At 38.5% G+C, this 26506-nt stretch overlaps 1 protein-coding gene across 1 annotated transcript in view; it reads right to left on the bottom strand.

The window, feature by feature from the left end:
• LOC124605129 (neurofibromin) overlaps nt 1-26506 on the bottom strand; it is a 459490-nt gene that overhangs the window by 133342 nt on the left and 299642 nt on the right. Inside the window, exons 44-45 of the mRNA XM_047136614.1 lie at nt 21496-21636; nt 2923-3010 (exon numbers count right to left, since the gene is read on the bottom strand). Of these exons, the coding sequence (XP_046992570.1) occupies nt 2923-3010; nt 21496-21636 (229 nt within the window). The remainder of the gene's footprint in view (nt 1-2922; nt 3011-21495; nt 21637-26506) is intronic.

Raw genomic sequence — 26506 nt, 5'->3', positions numbered from 1 at the left:
TCTCTGCTAATGTGTAAATTACTTCTCATGCCAGGAAATGAGAAATATCATCCACACCCCTTCCACAGTGGTGTCCTGCTGCCCATCCAACTAGCACTCTGTACTTTTCCATCCCTGCTCTTAACCCCTCACCCCATGGCTCATATCCCTGTGAAAGACCTAGATGCAGTCCTGTCCCACGCATGCTGCTCCAGTCCTGTCACAAGCATTTCCTGCCCGATCGAGAGTAGGGTCCCTGTGAAAGTAGACATACAGTCTACCAACTTAGCTGCAAAAACTGTGCAGCATTCTATGTGGGTGTGGCTAACAAGCTATCTGTCTGCATAAAAGGCCACTGCCAACATGTGATCAAGAAATAGCTGTGCAACCCAGCTGTTGAGCATACTGTGCAATACAGTGTACCCAGTTTCAGTGATTGCTTTACAGCCTGTGCCACCTGGAATCTCCTCACCAGCATCAACTTTTCTGAACCGAACAGGTGGGAACTCTCACTGCAAAATATGCATTGTTCCTGTAACCCCTGTGGCCTCAATCTTCACTAGTCCCTGTTGTCCACCTTACTCTAATCCTTCCTTGCTCCCATTCCAGTCCCATACATGCCTTCTATCCGCACTATACCCACATAGTCCTTTTCACCCCCCCCCCCCCCAACTCCAGTACAGCCTCCTGACAGTACACCCAGCAGCTACCATATCCATCATATCTATGCACAAATGATCTGATGCTAGATTGCTTGCAGGTTATTTGGAACAGAATACAAGGCTCTTTGCTTAACAGAAGTAAAATGTTGGTGCTGAATTATTTTGGGGACACCTCACCAAGGAAGTTCAGGATTTGATGGCAAAGAATGTAGACCTGGTAATAATTCCTGGCGACATGACCTCACCACTTAAATTTATGGATGTTGAGAATTGATCTTTCAAGGTCCACCTGCAACAGATTTACAGCGAGTGGCTTCTTCTAGGAGATTGTGCTTTCACTCCAAGGGGGGAAGTTAAAGGACCCTCGGTATCCATACTGGGTCAGTGGATCCTTTCTGTCTGGGGCAGAATATCAAATTAATGTATTATGAAAGGATTCAAAATTTAATGCGTATCATATGCTATGGATGGCTCAGAAGATGACATACTATAGGAGGAGAGTCAGGAAGGAAGAAATGACAGTAGGCTTATGAATGAAGATTGTGTTATAGTGATGAAGGTAATGAAACATATCAATACAACAGATATAGTAAACTAAAAAAGGAAGTGAAAATAAAAATGAAGGTAAATCATTTCTTTTTGTTTATCTTATTTCTTCTTTTACTATCAAAATAATCATTAAATGGAAAAAGTTCAGAATAGGTAAAATGTTAACTTTTTAAGGAAGTTAATTTATATCATTAAAACAGTTTGTAATTTTGTTTAGCCACACAATGTTGAAAATAAAATTTTTCCAAGGAGCCCATATATATATATATATATATATATATATATATATATATATATATATATATATATATATATATATATATATCTTAAAACAAAGATGATGTGACTTACCAAATGAAAGTGCTGGCAGGTCGACGGACACACAAACAAACACAAACATACACACAAAATTCAAGCTTTCGCAACAAACTGTTGCCTCATCAGGAAAGAGGGAAGGAGAGGGAAAGACGAAAGGACGTGGGTTTTAAGGGAGAGGGTAAGGAGTCATTCCAATCCCGGGAGCGGAAAGACTTACCTTAGGGGGAAAAAAGGACGGGTATTTCCCCCTAAGGTAAGTCTTTCCGCTCCCGGGATTGGAATGACTCCTTACCCTCTCCCTTAAAACCCACGTCCTTTCGTCTTTCCCTCTCCTTCCCTCTTTCCTCATGAGGCAACAGTTTGTTGCGAAAGCTTGAATTTTGTGTGTATGTTTGTGTTTGTTTGTGTGTCTGTCGACCTGCCAGCACTTTCATTTGGTAAGTCAAAATTATATATAAAAACAAAGATGAGGTGACTTACCGAACGAAAGCGCTGGCAGGTTGATAGACACACAAACAAACACAAACATACACACAAAATTCAAGCTTTCGCAACAAACTGTTGCCTCATCAGGAAAGAGAGAAGGAGAGGGAAAGACGAAAGGATGTGGGTTTTAAGGGAGAGGGTAAGGAGTCATTCCAATATTTAAATATGTCTGCTTGTGTCTGTATATGTGTGGATGGATATGTGTGTGTGTGCGAGTGTATACCCGTCCTTTTTTCCCCCTAAGGTAAGTCTTTCCGCTCCCGGGATTGGAATGACTCCTTACCCTCTCCCTTAAAACCCACATCCTTTCGTCTTTCCCTCTCCTTCTCTCTTTCCTGATGAGGCAACAGTTTGTTGCAAAAGCTTGAATTTTGTGTGTATGTTTGTGTTTGTTTGTGTGTCTATCGACCTGCCAGCGTTTTCGTTCGGTAAGTCACCTCATCTTTGTTTTTTTATATAAAATAGGGTCATCTTATATTCAGAGTCGTCTTATGCTCAGATAAATTTCAAATATCTTTAATCCCTAATTATTCAGTACCATACTGTGTACATTCTCAGTCTCTATAGTTGTAGTTTTGGGACTGATGTATCATCTTGAAGGGATTTAACAGTGTGTCTGAACTCATACACATATTTCTCAGCTTGACAGGTGAATTTTTGCTGGTGATAAGTTGCTGAAAACAAGTAATTTGATGAAGCATTGGTATTCTAATTTATTCTTTTGAAAAAAATACGCACAACAACACTACTTTAAAGATACGTGTAAGCAAAATATTTAATAGGTTAAGTTGATATTTGTTATTGCACAGCATATACCACCAAAGGAAAAACAAAATTTCATTCGTGTCAATGGTGAGAGGGAAGCTGTAACAAAATAAATGCAAAATATAAACAACTATCAGTGAAGGGTAACAGTTATGCAAAATACCTTTGAAACTGAGACCAACAGCATGATCTAGCTGCTTGAAATGCCACTCCAACGGCTCTCTTGTAGACATCATAACCTGCTCCAAAGACTGAAACAGATTTTCAAAAAGAAGGTTCAGTCAACATGTCTGTTTTATAATGTATTTATTTTTACATTCTATCCTAAACACTAAGACACCCAAGCCCAATCACATGACTGCTTTTAAAATTTGCCACAAATAAATTAGTTTACTTAAAAAGATGAACTAAAATACTTTTTTTCAAACACAGATTAACAATACAGCTAAAGAAGTGGTCAAATTGACCACTCTGAAATTTTGTCTGACTATAACAACAATGTCTTTTTGTAAAGCTTCACAATTTTGTAACTTTTATTTTTTTGTAACCAGACTGCACTGCAGAAATTACTGGCCTGTAACTATTACAGTTTACTTTTTTGTGGTGTCATTCTTAATAAAGGCTTCACAGAGTTCTTACCATGTCAGATATGTATAACATACAGTTATGTTTGATGAAATGAAAATATGATCCTATGCATCTACCTACTGGGATTCAGTCATCAAAGGTGTTGAGATTGGAATATGTAGCAGGAACTTTAACTGGGACACCCTTAGTGGAGCAGGGAAATGGGTGCTTCATGGTGAAAGCAGGAGAGAAATCAACAAGCATCCATCATCTAATGAAACCAGCATTGCTACCAATGTTCTTTAGCCACAGACGTCGACATAATATCTGGTAGAAGTTCCATGATTTCGAGGTGTCTCCATGACATAATTTCACCAACTAGTAACTGATAGCCTACAGAAATCTTCTGACAATGATGACAGAAGAAGCTGTTGAAAGCTCGAGTCTGACTACAAATCTGTTGCGGCAAGAACTCTGTGAATCATTTATACAAGACCGGTATCTAGGGACCATGACAGTAGTAATTTTGACTATTTAAGGTTTCTTTATTGGTGCCCGAAGGCACAGCAGGTGCTCAGTTGTAATGCACAACTGTGAGAATGCATGCTAAAGCTTCTTAACTGATTACTGCATCACAGTGATCAGATGTGCAGTCACCTTTGTGCTGAATGCCTCTACACAGAATATTAGAACTAGATTCTACAAATAGAAGGAAGACTGACAGTGTACATTTTATTACTGGCAATGTACTATATTTTACTACTTGACAACAGTGATTATGACGATTTTTATGCCAATTGGCGACATAGGTTTTAAATCGCCATCTAAGCTCATTTAAGTGCCTTTTGACACCTGATGATGCGCCGAAGACTGAAACTGGTTAATAAAGAAGTGTTTATTATCAGCTCTTCTTGGTGAACTATGACATTTTGTTAAATATTTACGAGCTGTTGGGAACCATCTTCACAAACAAAGAAAAGTAAATTTTCATGTAAGGAACAAATGGAATACTTAGAAAATCTGCAGTGCGTTTCAGATCAAGAATCGAAAGAAAGTGAAACTGAAACACAAGTAGAAACTAGCAATGATGATTACACTCCAGACTGTGCTGAATCAAAGAAAAGTAGTTGAGCTGTATCTGGAGAAACTACAGCAATTACTGTTGCAGCTGCAAGACAAACACCTCTGCCTAAACCAGCCTATCATTCAGAAAAGGGTTACAATCGATACAACTGAGTAAGACAAGGTGGAAGAGGTGAGTTTCAGTTACTGTCACCACTTTTTTTAGGCCATTTGTAATTCAGAAAAGATACGACATAATGTGTGACTTTGTATCATATCTCGTATGCACCCGCACAGACTACAAGTAAAAGACGAACACTACATGTGAAGAGAAACATCAAAATTCACAGTTGTGTTAGTTCTTGGTAACTGTTTGTGGGTGACAGGATGGTAAAATACATAAAGCTGTGTACAATAACATAACCCCATAAGTAACTAGGAGACAATAGCTGGAGTGTTCTCTTTCTGAGCTATGTACATTCAATGCAGTTACTATGTCCATGAATATGTGTGCGTGCGTGCATATGTGTGTGTGTGTGTGTGTGTGTGTGTGTGTGTGTGTGTGTGTATGAGTGCACGTGCACAGGTGAACATAATTTGATAGCTTGTGGACAAAAAGCTGGGAATGACATTTCTTCTACAATACAGTGTCAAGAAATAGATTTTGAGACAAAGCATAATGAGTCATGAACAACTCATGGTCTCAACGGCCAGTTGCAAATTTACACACTGCACTGTTAGCAAGTTAGATAAATGGGTATCAGTTTTTGTTTAGCAGTGGATGTAGATACCAAATATCTTCTGAACCGATTTCCATACCTGTGAAAGGATGAACACTGACCATTTCGTTCCTTAGAAGAGGAAGGAATACAACAAATAACTTTTCCACATGTTTGTATCTGGCTAAAAAATTGAAGAGTGAAGATACAAGTCCAGTTGGTACAGTGAACCATTTGAGAAGAGTGATACAAACACCAGTAAGAATCTTGAAAGCACCATTACATTCAACCACTGTGATGAAGCAGGAAGACACAATCTTGTCCATTCATCAAGGATAGAAAAATGAAAATGTCATTGTTCTCAGTACACTTCATTCAGCTGTAGAAGTTGGAAATGATGCAAATTGTTTTCCAGAAACCGTCGAATTTTATTATAAGAAAAATTTTGTATAGATATGCTGGATCAGATGGCAAAAAAGTATTCTGTTACAGCAGTTTCACTCAAAAGGTCAGTACAAATTTTATACAATATGCCAGACTTCACTGGAATAAATGCATGGATTCTTTACATAGCAGTTACAGGGAAAGTTATCAGCTACAAGCAGTTTCTGTAGCATCTCAGAGAAGAACTAAGACATGAATATGTGGAAAGCAGATGCCAAAGAGTATTTCCTGCAATCAGCAGTGGTAAAATAATGACGACAAACAGGCAAATAATAAATGCAGAAGGCAGTGGAGAATGTCAAAATGCAAGATCAAAGACATCTGTAGAAAACCTGTATGTGGAAAATATGAAAGTACTCTCAAAGTGATGCTGTGTTCAGGACTCATTCTCATGATAAATCACAATTTTACTCTCTATAGCATTCTTCTCCGAAAATGAATCAAATCACAAATAAAACGGTTAACTACAACTGAAACTAATTTGTGACTGCAATTTGATTGTTCTCTTCATTAACAAAGTTTTTTGCCATGTGGCAATGAACTGAAATAGAAAAATTGGTAGCTCTGCCAATGCAGTCAATATGAGTGCTGCCAAGGTTTTAGGTATACAAAAAATACCATGCTTCTAGTATTAACAAGAAATGAGGACATGGATTTATTTTTCTTCCTTGTTTAGAAAAATCCCAAAATAAATGCACAAACACCAGTATCTTGGACTAATTATCGACACGCAAGTTGCCGAAGTGGTGTCAACTCGAAAGACTTGCACTCTGCGAACGGTCTACCCAACGGGAGGCCCTAGCCACATGGCATTTCCATTCCATTTCTAATTATTTGGCATGGTAACTATTCTCTATTTTGTTATATTTATTGATACTGTGAGAAAATAAATGTAATTACAACATAAGAAAACCATTTACAGAAATGAACTTCAGGTACATTGTGCAGTAATTTCGTTACAGGCTAAAATGGTATTACCCCAGATCATGTAATAATAATATGTTATCTGGTGTATTATGACCAACTGGCATAAGTACACATATTCTATTAGTTCATTCCTTCACTTGTTGTGTCCCTATAACATCTCAATCTGTTTTCTATTGAGTTTGATGTTATTAGAATGCCAAGCTAACAACAGTTAATTACTGCATGCACACTCATGTTTCACCATGATGATTAATGTCCTACTGGTATTTTGCACCATAAGTTAACATCATTGACTGAAGGTGTAAAGTAGATGCCCCGTCATAAAATCGCATCCAAAACAACATTAGAGTATCTCAGAAACAGTCACTGCATTTGGACAGCCATTAACAGTGTTGAAATTTCATTACTACCAGTACAATAGAATTCTTCAGTATGTTGTGAAAAGAGAGGGAGAGGGAAAGGGAGAGGGACAGGGAGAGGGGGAGAGGGAGAGGGAGAGGGGGAGAGAGAGAGAGAGAGAGAGAGAGAGAGAGAGAGAGAGAGAGAGAGAGAGAAGAAGAAGAAGATGAAGGAACACGTGCACAAAAAATGAAACACTCCACCAACAAAGCAAACTAAATTTGGAGAATCTTTAAAGACAAAACAAACAAAAACAGCAATGTGATTGACATTGATTTACCAGAAAGTAACAATGGCAAAAATGATGACACATTGAAAGCATTAGGTACTAAATTGAATGATTAGTGTCAGCCCCCTTAGCTGAGTGCTCGGTGCATCTGAATGCCAGATGGCGGGCCTGGGTTCGATTCCTAGCTGGGTCAGAGATTTTCTCTGGTCAGGGACTGCGTGGTGTATTGTCCTCATCATCATTGACACACAAGTAACCCAATACGGTGTCAACTGAAAAGACTTGCAACTCGGCGGCTGAACGTCCCCATGTGGGAAATCTCAGCCATCAATGCCATACAATCATTTCTTTTTCAATTACAGTAGTTCCTCATAGTGACAGAAAATACTATACTTACTAATACACAACCAATTACACATGCATTTGATTTGTCTCAGCACATTCAGCATGTTCTAACAACATACATGAGTTTAAAAAAATACAAAACCTAAAGAGTTTACTAGGTCATCAGGTAACTGAGAAATGGTGGGATTGCTGGTTATGATGGTGTTTCTAATAGAGTTTAAAGTATTACACTGACCTGATTGAGCTACTCTTTAGCTATATCCATGATCAGTCAATGGCTAAGCAAATGATGTCTAATTACAGACACATTTCACTCCTTGCATTCTTTTCAGAAGTGTTTGAAGGAGTGGCTTATGACAGAAGCTTAACTGAGCATAACTTATGAACTGCCTCTCAGTTTCTATACAGGATTCTACACAGAGGAAGTCATACAAAACATCATAAATGAATTGCTGGAAAAGTTAAGCAAGAAAATTTATTCTGTTGATACATACTGTGTTACTTACAAAAGCCTTTTGTCATGTGGGGCACAAAATTCTACTTCTCAAATTAAAATGTTGTGGCAACAAATCATCCTTTTTGCATTAATGGAATCTCACCTTCAATAAAGAAAGGAGAGGTTCACATTAACAAATTGTCTTACAGAAATATTGGCCCTAGAATAGCAGAACAGAACACAAGGATCAGAACAGGATCTGACTTTGTTCCTAACTGCATCAATAACCTATCAATGACTGTACAGGGCAGTTCAAAAACTGTAATGTTTGCTGATAGGTGAACTGGCCTACGACTGGTCCACAGCAAAGCATTTAAGTCTTATCTCACAAAAACTCATATTAAATAATTACAAGCACATAAAAATGACCTACTTGTACCATAGACATTACTGGTCACACAATAAATCAAATACTTTGTGTAAAATTCCTTGGGGCCCAGCTGGCTAACAATTTAAAAATGAGTCAACAATACGATAAATAAATCAAGAAGTGCAGGTCAACCTGTTGTGCTCTTACAAATATCTTGTTGTGAAGAACTGAATACAAGAGGGTTGGGTTATTCCGAATATTTTCCCTACCTATTGTTTTATGGCATTATTTATGGGAAAATGCATCTAAAGAAATTAAAGCACAGATGCTGAGTCGCAGATAGGCACAATAAAAAACTGTCACAAATATAGCTTTCGGCCAGTAAGGCCTTCATCAAAATTAGACGACAGACACACACACACACACACACACACACACACACACACACACACACACACACACAGATACACACTAACACAAATGCAACACACACATCACTGCAGTCTCAGATAAATGACAGCACAAGTGGATGATGGGCGTAACACGACTGGTTGGGGTAAGGAGGCGGCTGGGGTGGGGTGGGGGAGGAATAGAAGGGTAGGTGTGGCGGACAGTGATGTGCTGCTGGGTAGTGCACAGGGACAAGTTGGAAGGAGAGCAGGGCAGCTATGTGCAGTCAGGAGGTTAGACGGAGGCAGCAGAGAGGTGGGAAGGGGGGCGATAGCAGAAAAGGAGAGAAGTAAAAAGATTGGGTGTGATGGTGGAATGGGAACAGAGAAGGAGCTGAATGGGAAAGGACAATGACTAAGGGAGTTTTAGGCCAGGAAGGTTGTGGGAATGTAGGATATATTGCAGGCAAAATTCCCACCTGCACAATTCAGAAAAGTTGGTGTTTGTGGGAAGGATTCTTATGGCACAGGCTATGAAGCAGTCACTGAAATGAAGGATGTCATATTTGGCAGCTTGCTCAGCAACAGGGTGGTCCACTTATTTCTTGGTGGCCATTCGTGCAGACAGACAGCTTCTTGGCTGCCATGCTCACATATAATTCAGCACAGTGGTTGCAGCTCAGCATGTAGATCACATGACTGGTTTCACAAGTAGCCCTGCCTTTGATGGGATAGGTGATGTTTGTGACTGGACTGGAGTAGGTGATGGTCAGAGGATATATGGGACAGGTCTTGCATCGAGGCCTATTACACGGGTATGAGCCATTAGGTAAAGGGTTGGGAGCAGGAGTTGTGTAGGGATGGACAGTTATATTGTGTAGGGTCAGTGGACAACAGAGTATCACTGTGGGAGGAGTGGGAAGGATAATAGGCAAGACATTTCTCGTTTCAGGGCACAATGAGAAGTAGTTGAAACCCTGATGGAGAATATAATTCAGATGCTCCAGTCCTGGGTGGTACTGAGTTACAAGAGGAATGCTTCTCTGTGGGTGGACAGTGAGACTGTGAGGTGGTGGGAGACTGGAAAGATAAGTCACGGGAGATTTGTTTTTGGACAAGGTCAGAAGGAGTGTGTGTGTGTGTGTGTGTGTGTGTGTGTGTGTGTGTGTGTCGTCTAATTTTGATGAAGGCCTTACTGGCTGAAAGCTATATTTGTGACAGTCTTTTTATTGTGCCCATCTGCTGCGACTCAGCAACTCCGCTACATGAAGGGTAGCAACTTTCCGTTTCATAATATTGTTAATTCCATCCTGGATTTTCCATTGTTTGATTAAGTAATTAAAGTTTTTATTCAGCAGAAGTGAGCTCTCTCCACCCAACACATTCTCTTGTTAATGGTCCCTGTTGCAGATAATAAAAATTAATTTCAAGCAAATTGTGATTTGCATAACCATAACACAGGACAAAAATCCTCACTTGACCTTTTTGCCTAGTGTCAGAGTGGTGTTGTGTACACTAGTGTACAGGAATTCATCAAGTTTCAATCTCAATATATAAAAGGCAATGTCTCGACTGACTGACTCACTGACTCATCATCACCCAGCCCAAACCACTAAGGATAGAATCTTGAAACTTGCAGATGGTGTTGATTTATACCATAGGCTTTGTTTATAGAGGGTTTTTTGAAATTCCATCCCTAAGGGGGTAAAATAGGGGATGAAAGGTTTTTTGAAAATACATCACTGTTAAGGCAATTTTTAGCCTAGACCAATGAAACTTTGTGTTTGGTGTCTTGGTCAGAAATAAAGACATCTGTGTTCCAGCATTTTTGGAAATTTAACCCATATGGGGGTGAAACAGTGGTTGAAAATTGTTTTTGAAAATAAAAATCAGTATTGAAGAAAGATAAATCTATGAAAAATTGCTATTTGACATCTCTGTGTATTTCAGTGGCTTTGGAAACTCAACCCCTGTGGGGAGGAAACATTTTATGAAAGCTAAATCTTTGAAACTTGTATTTGGCTTCTCTGTCAGAAATTTGGAAATTCAACACCTAAAGAGGTGCAGCAGAGACATCATCACCCAGTCCAAGCTGCTAAGGATGGAAACTTGAACAGTGGAATTGGTATTAATCTTATATTGCAAGCATCATTTAAGAAGAGTTTGTTCAAAATTCCATGGGGAAGAAACAGTAGATGAAAAGTTTTATGAAATCATTTCATTATGGAAGCATTATTAAAGCTAAATCTATGAAAATTTTATTTGGCTTCATGTTATAAATAAAAATAAAAAAATAATAATAAAAAAAAAAAATCATGAGTTGCAATGTTATTGGAAACAGCCCCCAAGCGAGTGAAATAGGGGATGAAAATTTTTAAGAAAATATTTTGTTACATTAAGAAAAAGTTAAATCTATTAAAAGTTGTATTTCACTTCTTGGTTGCATACAAAGAAGTGTGTTAGAGGATGAAAGTTTCTACAGAAATACTACCACAAGAATCCAAAAGGCATGATTAACAGAAACCTTGGCTTCCAGCTACCAGAATCACTTTTTGGTCAGAAGTATGTTTGGAAAACAGCAAGCTTCCATGGCCTTAATTAGAGTGAAAAGTTTAGAAGGTGTTTAAATTTATGAATAATGTAAAATTTGATTAAAGAAAAAAAATCTGTGCAGACAATACAGTCTACTTGAGCGAAGCTGTGGGCGCTAAGCTAATCTCACATAAAGCAAAAATCCCAATAAAAAAAAAAAAAAAAAAAAAAAAAAAAAAAAAAAAAAAAAAAAAAAAAAAAAAAAAAACCCTCATAAGGCCCTCAATTTACCTGACAACCTATACCAAGAATTTAAAATTTCTGTTAGCTACATGGCAAGCAGCTTGTTCATTATAATGTTGCTTGGCAAACAAGTCACCAGACAAAATATTAGTCCCCACCTTAAAACAGCACATGGGTTGCTTTGGAGCAATGTACATGGTGTAGAACTGATATCAAGTGACCGTGCTGGGAGCACTCCCATTTTACAACACAGCAGCCGTGTTCGCAGGGCTGTATGCATAGATTCCTGGTTTGACAAACACTCGGGTACCCTATCGCACCTCAACAGACCCACTAAATTGCCACTTACAGAAAACATGAGAGACTATTTGGAACTGTGGGGGAAAGATAGCAGTCACCGTCCCAAGAATTTGGTAGCTCTACAGTCATCAATGAGTGGCTTTATCTGGATATAGTACACCTGAAGAAACTTGTGGACATTCTCCCTTAGATTAGATTAGATGAGATACAGTCTTTATTCCACAGACAGTGTGGCCACAAATCTTAATTTTCAAATACAAGGTTTTTTTTCAGGTTAAAATAATGATTTCCCAGGTTGTCACATTACTTATCTTTACCTAAATGAGGTTATCATACATACCATGCTAGAAACAACAGCTTTTTAAACATGGGTGAAGCAGCAACAGTTGAAAATCTTCACCGAAAATGATAACAGCCAAACAGTTGCAGGATAAAGATTTATTGAAATCCTTGCCCACGGTTTCGGTATATCTAAATATACCTTCATCAGAAGCAAAAATACACCTGTACAGGAAGACATGTTCACTAGCAAAAATCTTAGCAACATAACTGAGATAGGAGAAGAAAACAAACACACATTATAGCTTTAAGTAACCATGAAAATTACCAAAGTATTACAAGCACAAAAACTTTCAGTCACTTACTAAAATCACATCCTGCAGTGGAGATGCATAAAACAATCATGCCAAAGGCATCGTCAGTAGTTAAAATTAAAATAGTACCTCCATCTGTACAGCATAATTATGAAGACATGGTTGATGCGAACAAGGCATATTATCTGTACTTAGCCTGTGAACTAGCATAAAGAGGGTGTGGAAGCACTAGGGCAGACAGTTTCACCGAGAGACGGCATTTGGGGCATGCATGGGACACTCATGCACATTAAAACCCAGGGATACATACTCATGCGCATCAAAATTTTAAAGGTTGTGCTAATTCAAGCCCTCTGTCTTAATAAATAAAACATATGAGAAGCATTTAAAACACCTACATACAACAGAAAATATGAACACCAATTTGTCTGTGTCCTAGTGTCAAGCAGGTGAAGCTTGCACTAAGGAACACATCTAACGAGAGAGAGAGAGGGCACTAGTGTTATGCGTGAGAATTTCACACAAATTAAAGACTAGGATACATACTAGGAAAAACGAACAAAATGTTGTAGTAAATTGAAACCATCTGTTGTCATGAATAAAAAACATAACAGAATCATTTAAACCACACATACACATCGAGAACTGCGAACAATAATCATCAACAATATGTAAAATTCCAACAAGACAGGAAAGGACCGTCTCACCAGCATCAATAAACAAGAAAATCAATAAACAAGAAAACTAGCTTCTAGTCAGCCAAACTATATTACGTTAGAGCAAGAAGGGATTTGAAACTATACAAAAAAATTTTTGTTTCTAAGCTGCACCTATTCATTAAGAATAAATCCATCTTTCTGAGATAGACGTTTGAAAATTTCTAATTCCTCAAACAGGTCTAGTTTGTAACCTTTACTCACTTCATGTAGCAATTCTACACCATCCAGTTTATGTGGCATATGCTGTAAGAGCAATAGATGTTCAGCAAATGTGAAATTGTACACATTTTCCCCATTTTTTCCTAGCATGTGTTCTTTATATCTTACTTTAATGGGTCTACCTGTCTGACCAACATAGTAGTTGGGGCAGTCGTTACAAATAATATTGTAAACTCCAGATTTAGTGCCAAGTTCTTCCTGTGCCCCAATAGTATGAATCACTCCTTGTTTTAAGCTGTTATGTACAGAAAAGGCAACTCTGTAACCGTATTGCTCCTGCAGAAGTCTTCTTATCTTGTATGATACGTTCCCCAAAAATGGAATAGAAATAAAGTTTTACCTTCACTCTTTATTGCCCTGTTATCTCCTAAGGTTGAACATTTTACCGCTGTTTTGTCCCTAACAATAAACCTAAACTCACAAAATTGCCTTCTTTCACTTTGCAGTTCTTCGTACAGTGAACACACCTTTACAACAGGATTGTTTAGAAAAAGAAATATCTTTAGCAAAATTCATAGCTATTAACAATGGATACGACCCTATGTTAACTGACCAAATTGTTAGGAAAAAAAATGTTCAACCTTAGGAGATAGATGGTTTCGATTTACTACAACATTTTGTTCATTTTCGCTAGTATGTATCCTAGTCTTTAATTTGCGCTAGATTCTCGTGCATAACACTAGTGCCCTCTCTCGTTAGATGTGTTCCTTGGTGCAAGCTTCACCTGCTTGACACTAGGACACAGACAAATTGGTGTTCATATTTTCTATTGTATGTAGGTGTTTTATATGCTTCTGATATGTTTTATTTATTAAGACAGAGGGTTTGAATTAGCACAACCTTTAAAATTTTCATGCGCATGAGTATGTATCCCTGGGTTTTAATGTGCACGAGTGTCTCGTGCATGCCACAAGTGCCCTCTCTCGGTGAAACTGTCTGCCCTAGTGCTTCCACACCCTCTTTATGCTAGTTCACAGGCTAAGTACTGATAATATGCCTTGTTCGCATCGACCATCTCTTCATAATTATGCTGTACAGATAGAGGTACTATTTTAATTTTAACTACTGACGACGCCTTTGGCATGATTGTTTTATGCATCTCCACTGCAGGATGTGATTTTAGTAAGTGACTGAAAGTTTTTGTGCTTGTAACACTTTGGTAATTTTCATGGTTACTTAACGCTCTAAGTAAGTGCATGTTTTCTTCTCCTATCTCAGTTATATTGCTAAGTTTTTTGCTAATGAAGGTGTCTTCCTGTTCAGGTTTATTTTTGCTTCTGATGAAGATATATTTAGATATACCAAAACCATGGACAAGGATTTCAATAAATCTTTATCCTGCACCTGTTTGGCTGTTATCATTTACCGTGAAGATTCACAAAATACCTAGTCTTGACTGTTGTACTAAGTGCTGCCAAGACTGAAATCTAACATACATTTTTACTTAAGCTTGTTTAACAGTCCCCGTTAAGATATTCACCTATAGAGTAAGAATTGCCAACCAAAAAGTCTACCAAACTCTTTTTAATTGTCTAAAACCAAACTTTTAATGGTTGCTCGCAATTTATTGAAAACGTGCGTTCTTGAATACTGGGCCCCTTTTTGGAGCACGGTAAGTGGTGGTTGTAGATCTTTATGTAAGTTGTTCTTTTTACTAGTACTGACACTGTGTATTGAGCTATTTTTACAAGTTCCACAGATCGTTTTGCAGAATGTTTCTAATTTCTGCCCCACCCTCCATGATGTCCTTGAATTTACACCACAAATGACACATTGGTGAATTGAGGTGATTATGAAGGCTAGTTACAAGTTATTAGCATGATGCCTCCAGGGGTGATTTGCTTTTTGTCCAGTGTGCTTAGTAGTTTACTGTAAAGAGGCCTCAGTCATGTTTTGAAAAATTACCATTCCATTCAACTAAATACTGAACTACCTATAGAAGACACACAGCAACTTATAATATGACTCAGAAAGCAAAAGCGATTTTTTTTTCCCCCGAAGTAGTTACTATGATGCAAACCGACTAGCTTTCATTTAGCTGGTGTAAGAACGAATATTATAAAGCAGCACAGTGATAATTTGTTGTTAATACAGTGTACAGACTGAGTTTCTAGGCGTTGCTTCTTTGTTGTTAATGTACAGCTCATGTCACTGCTCATGATGCGAACTACAAATCACGATGATTGAACAAATTGGTATGGAGGCTACCTTTTAAGTTGTCACAAAAACAAGGAAATAAAACTTTTTCTTGTATAAACTGTTTTATTGTTTCTCAGTTATTCATCTGTAAAACTTACACACTGTTTCAAGTGTTCAAATCAATCCTGGAAACACTTTTCCACTCTGACACTGATACGTAAAAATATGGTTTTGGGAGAATTTTACAGCTTCGTGGGGTGATGAAAATCATTTTAGATGCATTTCTTGTGTGACATAACAGAACAAAGAGAAGTTGATAGACAATGAATCAGGTGAATACGGACAGTGAATCATTAATTAAATGTTTTCCCTTATCAGCTGTTTGACATGCTGTGTGACAGCTGGCATTGTTGAGATGAAGAATGATGCATTATTTTCTAATTTTTATTTTTGATTTCATCAGTGACTTATGGCAAAGAAGCTGTTTTATACCACTGAGTATTCTCAAGTCCTCTGGAGCAACGGTTGTGACACAAGAAAAACTACTTTTGCCAGTGTCAGTTCATCTCAACACACTCTGACAGTTGTTTGCTGCTTATTTTTAGGTATTTATTTTTCTATCCAAGTTCCACCACCTGTTATGTTGTTGTATATGGACTTTGCATTTTATTTTTTTAAGCTTCATTCAAAATGTGCAGGAACATCCAGTAAACAAACATTTTCAGTGCTAAATGTTCATACAGAATTGAATGTACACCAGTCTTTGATATGTCTAAGGGTACCTCTATGTCACTATTGGTCACATGCTAAATCATGTTGCACACAGCATCAATGATTTTAGGAATGACAGTCAATTTCGGTTGACCTATAAGAAATTGATTGCTGAAGGAAGCACAACCACAACAAAATTCTGTGAACCTACTGTAAACAGGTCCCCCCCCACCCCCTCTTTTATATTGAACAAAGAAATTTGTGGTGTTTATTATTGTGTCCTTACAAAATATGAAAAAAAATTCCAACAAAAACTTACATAAAATTTCCATATTTTCATAACATTGTTTCTTCAGGAACCCACTGTAAACAAACTACTTGGTCTTTTTCTAAGCTGACATCATTTTAAGAACAAATAATGTATTTTAAAACAACAGGAACATCACATCTTAAAGGGTGACTCATGTGTTGTTAAACAAATTTTTGTCATCTGACAGTAGAGTTTCTTAAAAACATTTAATGACTCAGGTAGAATATGTATGCAAGTCAAGAACTGAGGCAGAGCGAGTGCTTCAGTTTGGTGGATGCCATACTTGATGCTGCTTCATTCACAATTCTGTATTATTTCTTTGATGTACTTAATGTGACTCTCAGTTTTTGGCTTTGACAGAAGACTTCGAACAGAGAAAGGAGTACTACAAATGCTATAGCAAATGAGTAGTGATGTGGAAATGGATTAATAATGGTTTGAAAAATTGAAAAAATTGATTGGAATGAATAGTTGAAAATAACTGAAGGTAATTTATGAACCTGTGCACAATCTTGGGTGAACTTTAACTGATACCAGTATCAACAGACCTTTAATATCATTACATTCAAGGTCAATAAACATAATTTGCATTACAAAATACACATTCTTAACAATGATGGTACAAAGGATCAAAGCGTATCTCCATATGCTACCATTTCTCGAAACAAAAGAGTGAAGATACATGAATTAATAAACTGAAGAGAGTATTTCTTACTTTGTTTCATACTATATGTAAGGAAGGAAAAGAAAGAAAAATAATATGGTTCAATACAATTGGCCCCCATTGTGCACTATCGTACGGAGGTACACAGTGGCTGAGCTTATTTCCCTTTTTGTGGTTTGATTATCCCAGCCAGTATGGGCATAGCCATGGCCACTGGAGTTATCCTGAATGGTTATCAATTTCTATGGGCATGTCAGCTTCTTTTAACCCATACAAATATGTTTTCTCTCCTAACAAAGTGCTTGCTGTAACTGCATAGCCCCATTATTGTCAGTCAGCATCTGCACAGTGTTTAGCTTGCGAAGTATGTGCGCGCAGCCCACTGTCTGTTATTATCACAGTCCACACTCATATGTCCAGTATGAGGCCAGAGTGCCAGTGTCATGTGTTTACAGTGTCTTTCATTACACAAATTCGTCAAGTTTGTGTTCAGTGGTGTGATCCTATGTGAAATCTTCGATGTGGTGACAACTGGTATCCATATCAGTAGCCCAAGGAATTTATTTCACCTCGTCGCTCTCACTTGCTTCATATAATATTCATACAATAATAGATTCTATTTTCATTTATAGCATAAATTGACATACATTTCATTAGTTCCTTGTAACAATAGCATGAATCATTTATCTCAAAATTTTTTATCTCAACAACTGAAAGGTCTGTTCATATTTCGCTAGGCGCCATCCTTTCAATGGTCACCTTCGAATAGGCGTGTGGAAATGGAAATGGATTAATAATTGTTTGAATAATTGGAAAAATTGATTGGAAAAAAATAGTTGAAAAAAATTTTGAATGTATTTTATGAATCTGTGCACAATCTTGAGTGAACTTTAACTGACCCCAATATCAACAGACGTTTAATATCATTACATTCAAGGTCAATAAACATAATTTGCATTACATACTGCTGCTTCACAGCAACCACTGAAATTGTCGACCTGTCACATGAAAGACAATATTTTTAGTATAAGTAAACTAAGTTCAATAGGTGCTTATCAAGTGTGAGTCATTACCTTCACATTAATTCCATTGTGTTTAGTCTTGAGTGTGACAACATCGATGAGAAATGCTCCTCCAGATATGGCATTAATTATTCATGTCTACACCGAACATCTTGATGCAGGATCTCAACGACAAGTGAAATGATGAACAGATAGGATTTGAATTTATAACCGTGCAAATAAACGTTCCTTTTCTAATAACATTTTATAATACTTTTAATGAAAGGTTAAAATACACATTTTTAACAATGCTGGTACGATGGATCCAAGCATACGTCTGTAGGCTACCACTTCCCGATATATATATAATAGAAGGAAACATTCCACATGGGAAAAATATATCTAAAAGCAAAGATGATGTGACTTACCAAACGAAAGCACTGGCAGGTCGATAGATACGCAGAGATGCCCAAACTCTTTGCGTTTACAAATGTCTGCTTGTGACTGTGTATGTGCGGATGGATATGTGTGTGTGTGTGCGAGTGTATACCTGTCCTTTTTTCCCCCTAAGGTAAGTCTTTCCGCTCCCGGGATTGGAATGACTCCTTACCCTCTCCCTTAAAACCCACATCCTTTCATCTTTCTCTCTCCTTCCCCATTTCCTGATGAAGCAACCATTGGTTGCGAAAGCTTGAATTTTGTGTGTATGTTTGTGTATCTATCAACCTGCCAGCACTTTCGTTTGGTAAGTCACATCATCTTTGTTTTTATATATATATATATAAAAAAACAAAGATGATGTGACTTACCAAATGAAAGTGCTGGCAGGTCGACAGACACACAAACAAACACAAACACACACACAAAATTCAAGCTTTCGCAACAAACTGTTGCCTCATCAGGAAAGAGGGAAGGAGAGGGAAAGCCTTCGCTCTTTCCTGATGAGGCAACTGTTTGTTGCGAAAGCTTGAATTTTGTGTGTATGTTTGTGTTTGTTTGTGTGTCTGTCGACCTGCCAGCACTTTCATTTGGTAAGTCACATCATCTTTGTTTTTAGATATATTTACCAAACGAAAGCGCTGGCACGTCGATAGACACACAAACAAAAACAAACATACACACAAAATTCTAGCTTTCGCAACCAACGGTTGCCTCGTCAGGAAAGAGGGAAGGAGAGGGAAAAAATTTCAGCAGGTTTATTTTACCTGTTAAATACTGCCAAAAGTTTATTAGTAAACCTAATATTGATTTCTTTGTGGAAATTCTCCCTACTTCCTGTCACCAAAGAAAATTTCAAAAAGTTACATTGTCCTGCTGAAGATTGTGGACACTTCCAATTCATCAGAATGTGCGCAGTACTTACATGATTTTCTTCTACTACGTGGGTGCCTCAAGACTGTTGCTTTGATGTAGCTTCAGTACATTTCACATGATTTGAACGCACTATCCCATCACATGTTAATAATAAAGCAGCATACAACAGAACAACAAGCAGCTTGCTGATGAAGAGAACCACTTTCAAGTAAAATTTTTGTAAAATCAGATCTCTTCAGATGCAAGCCTTTGTTTAATAACCACACATCACTTTAATATTACACAGAGACAACGTGAATTTTCCTTTTGATAGTTTATATTTACATATAAATGAGCTGAAGTTATGCTACTTAGTATTCAGAACAACAAATTTATATTTTTCATTATTTTTCATTCTGGTTTGTCTTCTATGCTTTGTTGGTTCTCTTGATGTACCATACCTGATGTGCATTTTTGTCTCTGAATTCTACTATTTAGTCTATCCTTTCTTTATCTTTGATTGGTTGAATGCGCTCTCTGCCATTCTAACTCCTCAGTTCCATACACAAGGGTGGTTTGATAAGTCTTGCAAACTTTCAATACATTTTTGATGTGCCTTCACAGTTGGAAAGCTTGATTATTCCAAGGCTCACATAAAAAATTTCAACAATGTGCAGCATACAGTTCATTGTTAACAGCTGCCTGAATTGGTCAGTGGGTCAACTGCGATTGAAAATGGAGAAAACCAAGTTTTGCACTGTTATTAAACATTTTGATTTGAGGAGTCGAACTGCAGCACAAATCAAAACATACCTGGAAGAAGTTCAAGTGGACTCTGCACCATCACTGGAAAGCATTTACTTTTGGATTAATTAATATAAATGTGGTGGGGCAAGCACCAAAGATGAGGTACGCTTCAGGAGTCCAAATGAGGTCACCACAAAGGAAACCGTTGACAAAATCCATGAGATGATAATGCAAGACTACTGAAGAAAAATGTGTGAGATTGCTGAGACTGTAGGCACATCAAGTGAGCACAGTGCATAACATACTGCATGAAGAACTGATTCTTCAGTTATGTGCCCGGTGGACGCCATGGTTGCTCTCAGTCGACCAAAAGTGCATCCACCACAACATGTTTTATCACAATCTGCAAGACTTTTATGACCTTTTGTGATGGTTGAAGAAACTTGTATCCATCATTACATCCCAGAGTCAAAATGGCAGCCAAAACAATGAACAAAGGCTGTTGGAAGTGCACCAAAGAAGGCAATGAACTTTTTGTAAGATGATAAGAAAACGGCCACTGTTTTGTAGGATTCCCAAGGAATGATCCCCACATATTACTTGGAAAAAGGCAGAACCATAATGGGACCCTGTCATGCTTCAGTGTTGGATTGTTTGAAATTTGTATTGGCTGAAAAAGACCGATATTGGCACACAAAAAAGTGCTCTTTTACCACAATAATGCAGCATCCCACACATAAATGATAACAGTGGCAAAAGTGCATGAACTGGGTTCTGAATTGGTTCCTCATCTACACTATTGACCAGATGTAGCTCCAATGACTTCTTCCTGTTCCATAACTTGAAACTTTGGCTTGCTGGGAAGAAATTGTCATCAAATTAAAAAGTGATAGTTGCAGTCAATGAGTATTTTGCAGAGTTTGACAGAATCTATTTTTCTGATGTGATGAAAGATGTGGAAGATCACGGATCATGTGCATATTCCTCAAAGGGGACTATTTCAAGAAATAAGGTGTGTTGCTTACAAAACACACATTACTTGTTTACTAGTCTTATCAAACCATCCTTATATCATCTACTGCTGGTGTTCTACTGGAGACTCCTCCTCCTTTGATCCATACTACTGCGTCTTCCTTGGCCAGGGCTTTTGTTTCACTTTATCTATCTTTGGTCTCTCTCTTTTACCACATGAAGGACCTTTCAAGATAAAGACTACATTTTACATGATTTTCATCCCTGTGTTTTCTGCTGTTAGGAAGCACGGTTTCTTACTACAATGAAGAATGTAGTGATTCATAGGTAAAGTGGGGAAGGAAGTAAGCAAAAAAGATTACAAAAATGTAAATAAACTGTTCCACTGTTCTTTAAGAAAGTTTACCTTTTCATCAAAGATTCCCTGTGATTCCAATGTATGCAGATTCTGCTCAAGAAGGGCAAGCCCTGATGCATATAGAGTGACTTCATCCAACTGAAGAACAGATATGCCTACCCAGAATAGTGCTCTGTGTATTGGAGATTCCTGAAATCAAGAAAAGCCTTGAGATGATATGAAGGACATGCAGTCAAAAATTCTTAAAATAAATCAGGTTCATATATGACAATTAATGATTAAATTCAAAGCTGAGCATGAACATTTTCAGTTCTATATTCATTAAGTAAGGGGAACTGTACAGGTAGTAAACACCTACATTTAAAATAAACTTTGTCACAAACTGCGCTAAAATGCCAAAATTTGCAACTTTTGTAACAATACTGTGATGACAAACTGCCTGTTGGCTTCTGTCTCAGGTTCTTCAGCCGACATTCATCTGATGATTTTTCTGACATTTCACCTGCACAAGTGGCTGGAATTGTCAAGCTTCACCCTCCATTGCTGGTGGTGAACTGGAACTTAGCTCACAGCCACAGACTGTATGGACCTGGTGCGCCAAAGTCCGAGGGCTTTTCCGTGGTCATTTCCGGTACGGTTCTCCTCTTGCTATCTGCAATGGTCGTTCGCTGCAGCACGGGACGCCAAGATCTGCTTACCTTGAGGCTTTCTTTTTTCTTGTTGAAGCTATTCTCGTGTTTGTGTATTTCCTGAACAAGTGGGTGTGATAGCTCTACTCTACAGTCAGAACTTCCGCGTTGGCGAAATTTACAATGTGGTCGTTCTCACACAGTACATGCTCTGCCACGACTGATTTCTCCACATGCACCACCCTGCAATGTCATTTATGTTTTGTGACCCTGTTGTTGGTTGATCATGCAGTCATTCCAACATAAACAAAAACTTTTCCGCATGCTGTATATTCCCGAAATTCGAGTGGGTCCCTTTTCTCCTTTGCTGATCTGAGACACTTTTTGATCTTCTCTGTCAGTTGTAAATTCTTTTTACTCCATGTTTGCGAAGCATACAGCTGATTCTGTCTGTCACTCTGGGAATGTATGGCAGGTAGGCCATAACTGATATTTCTTTTTCTGATGTGTCACTTTGCCAAGTGTTTGACTCTGTTATACTTCTAATATAACTTGTGGAGTACCCATTGCTCCTCAGAACAGTTTCCAGGTGTTGTATTTTGCATCTGAGGTGCTGTGGCTCACATATTCGTCTTGCTCATGTTATGGGCATATTAATCATGCCTCTTTTCTGGCTCAGGTGGTGATTTGACAGTTTGTGCAGGTATCGGTCCATGTGTGTCAGTTTTTGATACACATTGCGTCCCAGATTTTCACCATCCTTTGTGACCAGCACATCTAGAAATGGAGGTTTTTTGTTCTTTTCTACTTCCAAGGTAAATTTTATTTTAGCTTTGAGACTGTTCTGGTAGCTTAGAAGTCAATGAGCTGTTCCTCATCATGGATCCAAACAAAGAAGGTATCATCGATATATCTGTACCACACCTTAGGTTTACAAGGAGTCAAGTCCAGTGCCTGTGCTTCAAAATGTTCCATGAAGAAGTTGGCCACAACTGGACTAAGAGGACTAACCACAGCAATGCCTTCCAGCTGACTGTAGAAGTTTCCACTCCACGTGAGATAGCTCATGGTGAAACACCCATGAAGAGCTCGGTGACGTCTTGCAGCAAAATGGAATCAGTGTGCTCCAGAGAGTCCCTGAGTGTCACTTTCATAACCAATGCAACAACATTAAAGCTGACCAGGACGTTGCTTGGTGCAAGTTTTAGTTTCTTCAGCTTCTCAATCATATGTTCTGAGTCCTTTATGAATGTGTCAGTCTACCCCAAGTACGGCTGGAGCAGAGGGGCTAAGTGTTTTGGCAGGTTATACATCGGTGAGCCAGGAGTGCTATCAATCAGTCTTAGTGGAACTTTATTCTTATGGATCTCTGGTAATCCATACAGGTGAGGTGGTAGGCTTCTTTGTTGCTCACATTCTTCTGTATGTCTGCGGGCAGAGAAGATGCCTTGATTAGTCAATTTATATTCCATGTGATACACTGCATTGGATCTGTGCTTAGTTTCCAGTACATCGTCAGTTCTAATAGATCCCTGATCTTCTGCTTGCGGTCTTCAGTCTTCATTACATCAGCCACATTTCCCTTAGTGGCAGGCAATACCAATACATTCTTGTCAGAGTTAAGATCCATGATAGCTTGCATCTCTCCTTTCTTCAGGCTGCAAGCTGGTTGTTTTGCTTGGCGCAATATCCTGGCTGTTTCAGTGCGTGTTTCCTCTGCTCTTTCACAAGGAAAGTTCGGAATGGCCACACCAATGTGCTTGATGTGTCAGAAACATGCAAATATGACATTCAGCATAGGAGAAAAGAGACCCACTTGCAATGTTGGGAATACACCACACGTTGGGAATATACCACATATCATGCATCTGCAGAAAAGTTTGTGTTGGAATGACAGGATGATTAGTCAACACCAGGATCACAGAAGGTAAACTCCGGGCAGGTGGAGGAATCGGCTGCGGCAGACCAAGTGCTGTGTGAGACACTTCCCATTGTACAATTCACTGACACAGAAGTTCTGACTGTAGATAAGAGCTATCACACCCACTTGTCCAGAGAAGCTGTAAAAATACAAAAACACAAGAATAGCTTCAACAAGAAAGAAGAAAGCTTCAGGGTAAATGGATCCTGGCTTCTGGTGCTCCAGCGAATGACTGTTGCAGGTAGCAACAGGGGAACCACACCACAAATGACCACAGAGAAGCTCTTGGACATTGGGATGCCACGTACATATAGCCTGCGGTAGTGAGCTCAGCTTCAGTTCATGACCAGCAATGGAGGTCGAAGCCAGCCACTCGTGCAGGTGAAACGTCAGAAAAATCATCAGCCAAAGAATCCAAGACAGAAGCAAACAGGCAGTTTGTCAACAAGTGGCCACAAAAGCCTTAACAATTTTATAATACTGTGATGGTTCTTTCATCTCTGTCTTATTTCTTTGAAGCAGACACAACAGCAAGCACCATCTGAAACCCTGTTTTCTGGCTCCTCCTTCTATCCGTCAGTCAATGATGAATTACACTGAGGTGACAAAAGTCAAAGGATATCTCCTAATATTGTGCTGGATCTTTTTTTGTACAGCATAGTGGAGCAAATCGATGTGGCATGGGCTCAACAAGTCACTAGAAGTCCCCTGCAGAAATGCTGAGCCATGCTGCCTCTATAGCCGTCAATATTTATTAAAGTGTTGCTGCTGCAGGATTTTGTGCACGAACTGACCTCTCAATTACGTCCAGTAACTGTTCGACGGAATTCGTGGAGGGGCATCTGGGTGGCAAAATTACTCACTCAAATCATCTAGAATGTTCTTCAGACCAACAACTAACAATTGTGGCCCGGTGACACGATGCACTGTCCTCAATTAAAATTCCATCGTTGTTTCAGAACACGAAGCCCACGAGTGGCTGCAAATGGCCTCCAAGCACCAAACATAACCATTTCCAGTCAGCGATTGGTTCAGTTGGATCAGAGGATCCAGTACATTAAACTAAGTACAGTGTACATCATTATGGAGCCACCATCAGCTTGCACTGTGCCTTGTTGACAACTTGGGTCCATAACTTTATGGAGTCTGTGCCACACTCAGACCCTACCACCAGCTCTTACAAACTGAAATTGAGACTCATCTGATCAGGTCGTGGTTTTCCAGTTGTCTATGGTTCAACTGAAACAGTCACGAACACAGGAGAGGCTTTGTAGGCGATGTGCTGTTAGCAGAGGCACTCGCTTTGATCATCTGCTGCCACAGCCCATTAGTGCCAAATTTCACCACACTGTCCCAACAGCCACACTGTCATACACCCCACATTGATTTCTGTGGTTATTTTGCGTAGTGTTTTTTTTCTGTTAGCACTGACTACTCTACAGAAACTCCGGTGCTCTCGCTCATTAAGCGAAGGCCGTTGGCCACTGCATTGACTGTGGTGAGAGGTAGTGCCTGAAATTTGGTATTCTTGGCAGAAACTTGACACTATGGATCTCGGAATATTGAATAACCTAACTATTTCTGAAATGGAATGTCCCATGCCCCTAGCTCCAACTATCATTCTGTGTTGGAAGTGTGTTGATACCAGTCGTGTGGCCATAATCATTTCGGAAACCTTTTCATATGAGTACAAATGACAGCTCCGACAATGTATTGGCCTTTTATATCTCATACACATGATACTACTGCCATCTGCATATGTGCACTTTGTTATCTCATGGCTTTTGTCACCTCAGTGCATTGTATTTTGTTTAATTTCCCGTATGATGCATATATCACATTCCCTTCCTTTTGAAAGACTGCACTCAACATATTCTAAACAATAATAACAGACATGAACACACTGACACATAGACACTAAAGGAGAAAAACTATTCAAAATTTGGAAGCTGGGGATTTTCCATCCCCCCACCACGCCCACAATTTTTTTTTTTTTGAGTTTACGTCTTCACAAGACAGACCTTTTAATTTTAACATCCCAGCTTTTGTTTTCATTTGGTGGTGGATTTTCTGTTTTTTGATCAAAACAAGATAGTAGTTACTGTTAAGTATGCTGTCTTTCAAATGTTTTATTCTGATTTGATTAAAAATGTTTTGTAGCCTTAACATTTGTAAACATTTAAAGCAGATGGAAATTTTGTATAGTTTAATACTAAAATGTTTGTTACAGTGACAATGAAAAACATAATATGTCATTTGGAATTAGTTTTATACCTTGTTTCACAAATATTTCAAAAATGGTTATTTCTTCATGATTTTACAGGAAGTAAATAGCAACCCAATGAATGCAACAGACAGGGCGCTGAAACATTTATGACGAAAGTGAAAATAAATGATATTGAATTGAATAAAGGAAATTTTTTACAACAACTTTCTTCTACAAGCACAGACCTTCAAAGGGCTACAATATTTAAAGGACAGCGAAGTCTGCAGCAAATAGGGTAAAGGC

This window comes from Schistocerca americana, chromosome 1 (genome assembly GCF_021461395.2).
Source record: "Schistocerca americana isolate TAMUIC-IGC-003095 chromosome 1, iqSchAmer2.1, whole genome shotgun sequence".
NCBI classification, from domain to species: Eukaryota; Metazoa; Arthropoda; class Insecta; order Orthoptera; family Acrididae; genus Schistocerca; species Schistocerca americana.
Note: the sequence above shows the minus strand (reverse complement) of the source record. Positions and strands in the feature narration are given on the sequence as shown.